This window comes from Labrus mixtus, chromosome 3 (assembly GCF_963584025.1).
Source record: "Labrus mixtus chromosome 3, fLabMix1.1, whole genome shotgun sequence".
NCBI lineage: Eukaryota > Metazoa > Chordata > Actinopteri > Labriformes > Labridae > Labrus > Labrus mixtus.
In genome coordinates, this window is record NC_083614.1 from 16,142,881 (window position 1) to 16,154,887 (window position 12,007).

At 38.7% G+C, this 12,007-nt stretch overlaps 1 protein-coding gene across 1 annotated transcript in view; it reads left to right on the plus strand.

Moving 5' to 3' along the window:
* The first annotated feature begins 1,787 nt into the window (after positions 1 to 1,787).
* notch2 (notch receptor 2) overlaps positions 1,788 to 12,007 on the plus strand; it is a 43,094-nt gene continuing 32,874 nt past the window's right edge. Inside the window, exon 1 of the mRNA XM_061033292.1 lies at positions 1,788 to 2,146. Coding sequence (XP_060889275.1) covers positions 2,074 to 2,146 — 73 coding nt within the window. The 5' untranslated portion in view covers positions 1,788 to 2,073. The remainder of the gene's footprint in view (positions 2,147 to 12,007) is intronic.

Below are 12,007 nucleotides of genomic sequence, written 5' to 3' on the forward strand. Positions count from 1 at the left end.
GAACTCCAGATAAAGTGATCCTCTGCTGTGATTTATATTCCATTGCTATTGGCTCACATGATCAAGTCTTTGTCATGAAATAAGAGAGTTGTCAAAGTGTGGTTAAGTGTGGATCAATTTAAATTGATAGCCAAACTTTTGTTTGAGAGGACAACAAAAACGGGGAAACATTTGCGGCAGTAGAACTATATGTTTTGGTGATAGATAGGAAGAAAAAGGAAGACGCAAGAAGTGGTAAATCAACAAAAACAGCATCTGACCAAATGACTGAACTGCATTTGTTGTGGAGCCAGCACCTGACCCCCAACCAAGCATGAAGGCGAGAGTTTGACATTGGCCACGGCAACCAAAGCTTTGTCAGTACGGACCCCCGAAGAGATCAATTTGCTCCCCCCGTTTCCAGGCCTTTCAGCAGGGTTGAATAGAGGACAGAGGGCCGGTCGCAGCAGCAGGAGGCTTGGCAGTGTTTCTCTAACGGGGTGTAAAGACAAACAAATCACAGGGATGAGACGAGGCCTTGTTATTGTGATGAGCCTGTGATTTACACCTGGATCATTCCAGCTGATAACAGATAATTAGTTTGGGATTACTCTAGAGTTTTGGTAGATTAGTGTGTCAGTCTGTGGCTGATTGAAGAAATGTAAAGGGAAGTGTTGGGGTTCGCGTGTGTTTTAGATATTAGCACTAATAAAGAAAAACAAACTATTGCGTAATACATTTCTTCTGTTGAGCAACAAGATAAAATCCTCTTGCTGAGGCTTAAACTTAAGAGATTCATTCGGTAATAATCGTTTCACTTAAAACATTTTTAAAAAGGACAAATAAAATCCCAAATGGCTGATTTCAGCAGTTGAGGATCAGGGACCAGAATTTGCAGATTTTTTTTTTTTTTGCTGAAAAAGCATTAAATAACCTTACTAGGTTTATTGCTGTAATACTTTTCAATCAGTAAAGAAGGCTAAATTATTTCTTTTTTTGTGGCCTACAGGTAGACTTATGTAAAACCATAGTGATCCTAGCTCTGGTGATTGTGATTTTAATTAGATCAGTGGGCTATACATATTGGTAACCTTTATTTTGAAACTCTTCAAATGATCATTTTATGTAGGCTAAAGCCTAAACACTTTAGGTCTCGTCTTGAATTAGGCTGCTCGCTCTCCCACATAGGCTATTTCATGGTGCATAGCCTACTCTCAATATATATCACATTAGGCCTATGGGTAGGCTATTTTACATACAGAAACAGAGAAGGTTAAATGCTCAATACGTGGCTTTAAAGCTCACTGGAAGTCATTCTGCAACCACCTTTTTGTCTATTTGGTTTTCGAAGTCAAGATTCACATGCCCATAAATTACCTGAAAACTCAACACTGGAGAACCTGGGCACTTAATCTGGCCCAGAACAGTTATGGTAACAAACAAAAATAAGTAGAGTGGGTGTTAAAATACGTATCGGGAAAAAACATGTAGCCTAGTTCACGGGAGGAGGAGAGAGAAAAAAATATAATTGAACGGGTTAATTTTGAGTCATACCGAGCTCCGAGAAGTAGAAAAATGAGAAAAAAAATTCCTCCGCCTAAGCGACTGAGAGAAAGAAAACTTCAACTTTTTGTGTGAATTTGTGTTGTGTTCAGGGTTGATTAAGCAGCCGTAGCAAGGAATGCGATCTTTTTAAGCGACGAAAGAAACCATCAGTTTGATATCAGCTTTACAAAGTTTTTACTATCTTTTCAGCCGACCGATAGATCCGCGCTGACTTCGGCGGAAGGATATGTGTTTTTGTGTCTCCGCTCAGTGTGACTTCAGTAACTGCTGAGAGGAGAGGTGGAGGACTTTTCTATTGCCGTCTGTAACTTAGTTGAGGATAAATTAATGTGTATTTGAAGCGGTTTAATGGAACAACTCGTAGAACTCGTGAAATACGGCTGAAATGTTGTAGTTTGGCACTACAGTACTTTCCCTCTTAATTGTGTGTGACCCATTTTCAGCGAGACATTTTTGAGAACTAGCTAACTGCTTCAGGAGAGAACTCAACTTTTGGGCTGGCGACCTTATGTGGATTTTACAAAAAATATGGAGCAGTTTCCCGGTTTCTCCTCGGGCAAATCACTAGTCCTGGTCTTCTGCTTCATCCCACTCTCTTTGGGTAAGTTTTTTTTTAAACGATAAAGCTTCATTACGGTTCTTCCAAATTATTCATAACTCGTCATTATCACGTTTCGTCGCCTCTGCGTCTGCGGCGCACGGGGCGGACATAGCATCTCTGCGTGTGCACTATCAAGGTGTGGAAACTCTGACATGTTAGAAATATCTAAATCTGAAGATGGACAGAGGATGTTCCCTTAGCTCGACAAATAATGTATACACAGAACTTAATGTGTATTTTACGGTGACAGTTTCATTAAACTTAGAACTTATGTTCTTTCACCTATAATATACGCTTGCAAACACAACATTTAAATATATTATACATACCTCATAGGGTTTGAGTGTGTCACTGTAAAACTCACAGTTATTGACTTTCTTCGTTTGTATTTTGTTTTGTATTATGACTTGCTTATTATTAAATGGCTTTGAATTTATGGGCCTTTATTTGTTTTACCTTTTTTAATTAATGGCACTACAGGCTGCTTGATCTAGCCTATCTGAAATCCCCCTGTGTCTGATTCCGAGGGCTTTTGGTCTGGTTAATATGGGAACTGTGGGCTTCTTCTGACTGTCACATCGCTGCCCAGATGTTGAACAGCAGAACAAGAAAGAATTCAAAATGGACACCTACATTAACAAGACTGCTCTGACTGTAATGAAGGAGGGTGGATTTGGGGAGAACAAACTAACATCATCATTGTGGTTAAATGAGTTTCATGAGGAAACAAACAGAGATTTTGCTTTACAAGATTCTACCGGCGTACAACTTAAAAAGAAAACTATCAAAGATGATACTGTTTTTTGAACTACCCTGTTGTTCAGAATGTGTTGTCAGTGAAACAACTGCACATTCTGGGGATGCTCAAAATTGTGAAGGAAAGAGTGTTAAACTTCAATTGACAGTTTGGCATTAAATGAGGCACAGGAACTGTGCATATGTCAAAGAACTCTAGCACTAAATAGCACTGAATGCTATTTGAAAAAGCAAGTATAAAAACTGGTTGGCACCTGTCTTCAATTAAGCCCTTATTAGTTTCCACAGCCAATTATTGGGTCATTATGGTGTTAGGTATTGGGTCAGCTAACAGGAGATCAGGAAGTACTCTGAAGAAAGCATTGTTGTCTTGCATATAAAAAAAAAATTGGAACTAGATTGGAGCACTGAGACTGATATACCTTAGTAGAATATTTATTACATCAAAAAGGCTTGATTGTCTGTGTGCACTGTTTGTTTTTCACGGAAGTCTGAAGTTCTGAAACTTGCATTGCTTAAATAAGAGTGTTAACACTTAAAAATATATGTATATGTATTTTCAAACTTTCTTTGATAGGCCTAATCACCGTCATTTGGTTATGCATGTGTATTTCTCCTTGAGTCTCACTGCATCGATGCATGTTTATTCCAAGTAAATAAACATGCGTTATTGAATTGAATCCTATGGTAAAACATCTTTTGAAGTGTGTTTGGCATTGTTAACTACCATTGTCATACACATTTTAATGTTTGTCTTTACCATTATATGTTTCTTTGGCTGCTCTTAGAAAAAGAGTTGATAGATGCAGCTCTACTCTTCTTTCTCAAGTTTTTCATGGACCACAGGTGACTTGTGAACAGGAAAGTTACACAAAAGAAGTAAAAAGACAATGTGAAGTGCTGCAGGCAGTGCAAGGAGAGGCAGTGGAATGTTGTTGGTGTTTGACATTCCTCCCCCCTCTCTGTTCAGCCTCTCTATTAAACGCACACGCGCATGCACGTACTCACACTTTGTGAACCATGATTTTCTTTGCCTACTATGTGATAGTAGAGTATGTTGCGTGCAAGGCCAGAGTGTTGTTATTTTTATTTGACAGGATGTCACAGTAAAAGGTGTTGCTTACCTTGATGGCACGGTGAGGTTTTACCTTAGCGTAGTAGAGCTCCTGTAGCCTGCAGCAGGGTCTTTATTACTAATTCTTTAATATTTAAAAATGAGTTTCCTTAGTGCTTTACAGTATCGGGTAACAGGGTGCTATTTGCAACTGACATGAGAAAATGGCATGGCAACCAATTCTTGTCCTCTGCAACCTCTTTTAATGAGAGACAAATGGATGTTGTGCAGAACAGTTCAATATTATATTGAGAATTGTTGAATCCCTACTATAAAAAAAACATTGCAACAATGGTGATTATTAAGACAAGCAGTCAGATAAACCCGATTATTTAGAAAGCGCTTTTATAAATCTGAGTATAACAGACTGAAATATAAAAAGCTGCATAATTTGAATAACAAAGTAATTATTATTCCCCGTCAGGGACATCAACTTTACAAACAAAATATAGAAATCTTATGTAAGTATCAAGTTTGCTGTAATCCATGAAAACATTTATTTTTCTTGTATTAACTTTGGCAATGTCAAACACCTAATTATCACACACTGTTCATTTAGCAGATTTGTGTATCGATGCACTGCTGCAACCGCTTTTGAACAACAAACGTCCGGCGTATCTGTTTAGCGAATATTTCTTCCGTTTTTTGGGCCCAACACAGCACTCTGTATCAGAGTTTGTTTGGCTTAATTACAGCTACAAACTGCAACATGGTGTAACGTTAGTAACTTACTGCGAGATGATTTCTTGTTCAAGGCCCCTTTCAATATGAAGCAGTAGGTTTCTATTAGCAGTATCTAAATCTGACACTTGAACAGGAAATAAAATGCTTTGCATTTCACAATTTGCCTGATCATGTCAAGCAGATCAATATTACCATAATATTGTCTGAAGTAGATGATTTATCTGTTTTGTTCAGTGTTACTAAGCTCTAGATGGTAATTGGTGGTATGGCACATTCCTAAACAACATATCAGAGGGTACATATATAAGATATTTTTGTGTTTTGGTTGACACTGGACATTTTTTGGCCAGGGAGCTGGTATGATTCACCCAGCCAATGACAGCACACAGGTGAGTTCACGAATGGATACAATTCAGTGATTGGACGATATTCAAACCGGCGAATATGACGGACATGGGTGTAGCGCTAAAGATGATAAAATATAATTATAGTGAGGCAAAATTCAGCTTTTCCAAGGGTGAACTTAGGGTTGGCTTTTACCCGCGAACACAGAGCCTCTTTAATGTTGGACAGGCATGTGCCAAGCCCCAATGGTAAGCTTGTGCTAGTGTGCGGTAACTTGTAGTGTAGGAACAAGCAGTAAATGTACACACGGTCACACCAAGTCCTGCATTGAATGTGCGCTTTTGGGGGCAATGAGCCCAGGAGGAGGGGCCCAGTTTGAATGTTGTGTTTACAAGCTGCAACGAACAATGCTACTGGCTCTACCTTTAAGAGCTGTTGAAGACAATGAATCCCTCTGATTCACAAGGAAGCGTGGGTGTCATTTTGGTGGCACACGACATCATAGTGTTACCCCTATGATGTGGGCATGTGGATGGTTGCATATATTTACCCTGTGCAAACAGCAGACTGCTGACATGCGTGTGTGTATGTATTTGTGTGTGGGTATTTATTGTATTGTGGATACAAACTGACAAAGGCTAGCGATTGTGCAGTCCGTGGTTTACTTGCATCTGACCCAAGCTGAAGCCTGGTGTGAAATGTGATTTATCTCCGCCATGCTTCACCCTGTGCACTGAAGACAAAGATATTTATTGAGCTGCCCACAACACTGCATTAGTTTCTGACCACCAGCTCTGCCCACTGCCGTGTGGCTGTTTTATTAATGTGGCCTTAGACTTAGACTTAGTCTTCTCTGTGAGATTTTCCTTTTATTTCAATCTTTTCTCTTCTCATCTGCTCCATGCAGTCTCTGTGTTGTTCAATTTGTGTTGCTTCAGTGTGTTCATATTTCAGGTTATATTCTCTTCAGCCTGTTTAGTAGTATAGTTAAAAAATACCAATGTGTTCTCCCATATGTTTATCTTCTTGTTGGTCGCCAAGGGATAGAAATAGTAAATAACGTGAACTGCTTGTCAGAGGGTGACGTTTTGGGAGGCTGCAGTCCAGATGTAGTTGTCTGAATCTGGATGCACACATACAGTGCATGTGTGTGTGTGTCTCTGAAGCTGTGTTGGTTTATGATTGATTTAAAGATAAACTGTGATATAGCAGTTGAAGTTGACATGCATAGCAGAGAAGTTGAGAGTCACTATCGACCTGTTAATTTCACAGTGCTAATAGATAGATAGATAGATAGATAGATAGATAGATAGATACTTTATTGATCCCGAGGGAAATTCAAATCCATCACTAGGCATGCTTGACCAGTTTGCTCTTACTTGCTTTGATCCACAAGCATTAAATAAATACCAGTGAAAATGTGAATGAAGCGAGGTGCATGAACCATATGCACTGTTACTATAGGAGGGGGTGTTTGTGGCTGTGAAGGTCGAGGGGATTACAGAGCGCTGGGTATGCACTGTTGAACAGGTTAGCAAATTAACAGGGAATTACTGAAGCCTGCATTCCTTGGCCAACACAGCCCTGTAATCCTGGAGACATTCAGGCAGGGCACATGAAGTAATGAAGCAAGCAGGTCACATTAGGCTGGAGAGGGAAGGAAAGTACTTTATTAAGGACTTGCAGTATTAGTTAACTCTGGTTTAGCAACCCTGTTTAATTTCTTGCTATTATTTGGTCTCATTTGGTACTTGGAATTTAATATTAATTAACTTCACTGTTTTTTATTTTTTATTTTTAATGTTTGGAAAATACTATAAATTCAAATTGAAATTTGAAACAGAGCAGATTATAACCAAGACAAGCTTGAATACCTGGAAGTTTTAAGTAGAGCACATGATTATCTAGTGAATTCAGTGTTTGCAAAAAACACAAAACCCTGTGTGTAGAAACACATTGGCTCTGGGAAGGCTGCAGTCCATTTATTTTTAACCTCTTGTTTTTAAAAGTCAGCGCCTATTAGCTCTTAAAAAGTTGTACAGAGACAAGTGTTTGTTTCATCAAACCAGGCCAGGCCTGACCTCTTGGGATGTTAATGTAATCATGCATCTTAATATGAGAAAAGTGGCATTGATGTTTGTTTTCAATTTAATCATTGTTCATTGTTGTTCAGATACTAGTAGTGGTCAATTTCTTTAAAAGTAAATCACATTTTAACTAAGTAATTGCAATAAGTCTGTCCCAGCACTTGATTTGAAAAACATTTGACTCAACAGAAAAAGTTTTTGCGCACCATGTGTGTCTTGACTTGTAATACCAAAATATTGATATGGACCGATATGCTGTGATACTTATTTATCATCTCACTTACAAAGTGAATTAGTAAAACATGGATATGAATGAACAAACTTAAGTCCTGATTTTTCACAAGCAAAAAAAAAACAAAAACACACACAAACTTTGAGCTGGTAGGTCAGCTTTCAGTTTCAAATGAGACTATTATAACTTTGTGACAATTATCAAGCAATTGTTACTGTTTGAGGGCTTTCAGTGGAATTTCTGTGGCTGGGGATCTTTGTTCACCACCGTCGTCTTTTTTGTTTTAAATCAAATTGCAACACAGTGGGGCAGGTCTACAGCTGGTGTTACAGATGTGCAAAGGGTTAACATTAACAAAGTATCAAGGTTGGATTATGTTAAGTAATGCATTTAAAATGCCCCAATAAAATCAAATGGACTGGCTTGAAATATCCCAACTAATCACAAACTTTAGCTGTTTCTGTTGGCACTGATCTGAGTCTTACAGCACGTCCCCACCCTCTACACTGAAGCTGACCTGAGATACTGAAGCATTAAAGCTGCTGCTTGGTTTGTCTGCTGTTTGTGTGGGCCAGTAAGGCTTCCCTTAGGGTAATAGTGTTTAGTTTGAGCCTCATCTCCCTCCTTCCATGCTGAGCTAAGGGTATTTTATTGCAAGTTGCCATGACGACTATTTAGCCTGCTGGATATAGAGGCTTGTACAGCAATTCCAGGAAATGGGGTTACTTCCTCACTCAGCGCGAACAACTTCCTGCCTCTGCAGTATGGATGTGTGCCAGGGCTTGGGGACACCCATTCGTGTGCAGTCTTTGTCTGCAGTTTCATAATTACTTCCCCGTCTCAATCCTCAGCTATTAGTTCAAAGCCCATCCACCTCCCTCCCTCTTTGACTGCCTTTTTTTCTTCTCATGACATGGCTACATCTCTCGAGGGACCCTCTGTGGTGTTGGTGACATAGCAGTGGCGAGTGCTGAGGGAGGAAGCCAGCTAAGCACAACAACCAGACTTGCCCTCTGATTTTGATCACTGTCTACTTGAATCATTAAAGGCTTTATATGCGATTTTTTGATCCAGCAGATGTCGCCCTTGAGCACCAGCATGAAACCAAAACAGCTTGCGCTGCATTGTTGTGTTAGCATGCTAATGCTAGCAATCTTTATTATGCTAGCGATCTTTATTATGCTCGTATCTTCACACTGCATGTAAATTTACCCGAAATGACCGTGATCTAGAAACGCTTACGTGACATTCAATTAAGCAATGAGTACAGTATGTTATTCTTCTCTAGGACCCTCAATTAAACAGCTTTTATATGTGAGGGGATGAGCCGGCCGGCCGTCCCGACGATGTAAACAAACTGAAGATAGGACTCAGAAAACTCGGAAAGCATTGCAGACAGTGGGACTCGGGTGTTATACCCATTGACAGTCATGACTCACAAAGTTATTTTCAGAGGATATACTTGATTTCTATTACATTTAAGTGTGCTTTTATTTCTGTATCTCACACAGCTCAGTATTCATTTTGACAGACTGTAACGAAAATTCTCAGATTTGGTTTTGAACAAAAAGAGATTTCAATCTCAATGGATTTGGACTGATTTAAAAAGGTTCAATAACATTAAGAATAATAATAATTGTTAATAATTTTGTTGCTGCTATTAACCACTTTATTAAAAAAACAGTCCTCTTTGGAAAAAGAAAAATTTGTCTTCGTCTGAGAGACTGATGATGGAGGGTAAAATCTACTGGAAATTGACACTGAAGGTCAGGCAATCAACCTTTAAAACTTTTAGCAATTTTCATCATACTCTGTGACCTGATGAAGTGGAAGAAGGCCAGCTGTCTCACCAGTGATGAGTTTTGTCAAAACTCTAAACACACTGTTAACTAGATAGGGTCTTGTATTATTGAACTCAGAGTAGGTTATTGCAGATTAACACTTAGTTCTTACCTGTATGGTCACAACTGTTCTGCTTTTTCTTGTTTTATAATAACATTCATAGGATATCTGTCCAGATCTGTTGAGACATATTATCAATACAACCAGCAAACTTTGACATAAAGCAGTAACATCAATGTTCTCATCTATAACTCAAGAACCTCAACCTACGTTTTGTCCTGCACCTAAGCTTCTTTAACAGGCTATCATTGAAAGGGCTGGGTCACGTAGGTGCAGGGCAATTGAAAAACAGCAAAGAGAAAAAGAAGATATGCCTTCACACTTGCTCAAATACCACAAAAAATGAGAACTAATTTAGTGGTAAAGCTTCATTAAGCATTGTAATTAGCTGGTCAGCTGCGGAATATCAAACATCATGTAATATAGCTGCAGAATATCTCTCTCTGGTTCAGTTAAAAGTACCGTAAATCCTTAGTTTTCAATAGTGGTTCAGTGGATCACAGTTGATCTGAGATCTGTTTGGATCAACCCCTGTGGTTGGGACTGCTTGTGATCGGCAGGCTGATGTAATGTTTATCATCATTGTGTAAAATTAATGAACTGGTGCAAAAGCCATGTGCTGAGTTACTGCCATGTCAGGTGCCAAGGAGATAGTTTGTACACAAAGGAAGGCTGTTCAGTTGAAAACTGAAAAATACAATTTACACGGATAAGGGTCATAAAGTGTTGATATTTCTTTGTGTATGGATACTTTGTATAAAATCTTGCCTCGACTTTTCCTCTGTCACTTACCTCGCCTGGGTCAATGTTCGATTGAGCTAGAAGAACATCACTGTGTCATATTCTAAATTTGTCCGAGGTTGTTCTATTGAAACCTACTGCTCACCAATTGTAACGTCTGGATTGAAACAAAAATGTACCATGGCATTTTTGGCACACACCAGCCCCAAACGATTAGCCAACCATGACTTGGCAGACACATTATGAGATGACAAAATGAATGCAATTGGATCAGACATTGATTTCAAAGTGATTTTGAATCCGGCACTCAGTGGGTTGATCATTTTGGTGTTCATTGACTGTTGACCAATGACAACAGTCCATTGACTTTCACCTTTTATATGAGAAGATTTAGGCATATAATTTAGTATTTATTTGTATAAATATAATATTAATACATTATTGGTCACTCAATGTTAAGTCATGCAATAATTTGCCCATTACCACTTGTCATAGCTAGCTGAGCAAAAATATAGCTATATTTGTTTTCACAGAACTCTATTCATTAATCTGCCCCCACATTTATACATTTAACGGATTAAAAATTTCCTTTTATTTCCCTGAAATTCCTGTAATTACAAAGACAACAAGAATGAGAGCAATGGTTATCAGATTGGCATTGAGAGAAACTGAGCAAACCAGCACAGCTAATGCAAATACATGTGATTGTAAATATAGCAAGAGAAAGAAACAAAACTTAATTTTTGATTGTTTCATAGCATTTTTATTCTATCAATGTCAAATACCTCTCCAGCTCAAGAGAGACAGTGATGTCACCTGGCCATGTTGTTTTCTTGCAGTCCTTACCTGCAGGCTGTTTGCTGTGTGTGAGTGCTGCAGTACTGTACAATGATTGACACACACAAATAATAATGAGAAAACCTGAAATTACTGAGGCAGTGTCTGTGCAGATACAGACACCATCATACACTTTAGATGGATTATGAGTGATGATTGAGATTATAAAATAGGTCTTTAACAACAGCATTGTTACAGAAAACAAAAAAAATAAAATTTTGTGTGCCCATGGCTCCAGGGCATGGAGAAGCTGCTGTGTGAGAGATGAAGGTGTGTTAATAGAAATACTAGTTGGATGTTCAACCACATCACTGTAAAGCACAAGGAGAAACCGGCTGAGCCAGACAACAGTCGCACTCGTTTTTCACAAGCGGGGAAACTCATTTGCCACCTGGTCAATTAATATACACAACAATATTGACAGAACAATAAAAATACACTTCATGCCCGGACAAGCCGGTTTGAGTTTGGTTCGTTCTCTTCTCAAGTGAGTGTGGGGTAATGACAGTCACAGAGCCAGCTTTTTTGATCCTATTTTAATCACCCACACACTGTTACTACAAACCCATGGACAGCTCTCAGCACTGAGTTTTATGTTACCATCACTCATTTCTTCATTCAGAACTTGGATTTGAAGACCGCTGTCCTACAGACACACAGTACTGATGAGTGACACACTGAAAAAAATATATCGGACCACCGGGAGGTCTGTATTTTTCTACAGTAAAAAAAACAAAAACCAGTGATTACTGGAGCCATTTTAAAATGACTTTACTTTCTCTTCATTGTGAGCGAACATCACATATCGCCTGTAGCTTCCTCAGGTTTGCCCAGCATAAGTACATGGGCATACACAGGTGTGATAAATACATATGGTCACATGACTAATCATAACAATATAGATTATTTCAGGTCATAGCCTCAATCGAGAACTATAGTATGGATCAAACAACATGAAATAATTCATATAATCCACATAGTATATCAATATGAGCTTTGTTGTTGGTTTACCCTTCGAGGCTCCGCCTTTTTGAAGTTGAAGTCCCTGATGGGAGTGAAAAATTACTAATAATGATGGTGCAGCATCATATTAAAGTAAGTTGTACTCGTTACTAAATAAAACAGGGAGTTCAGGTTTATCTAAATTGTTGCATTATTATACG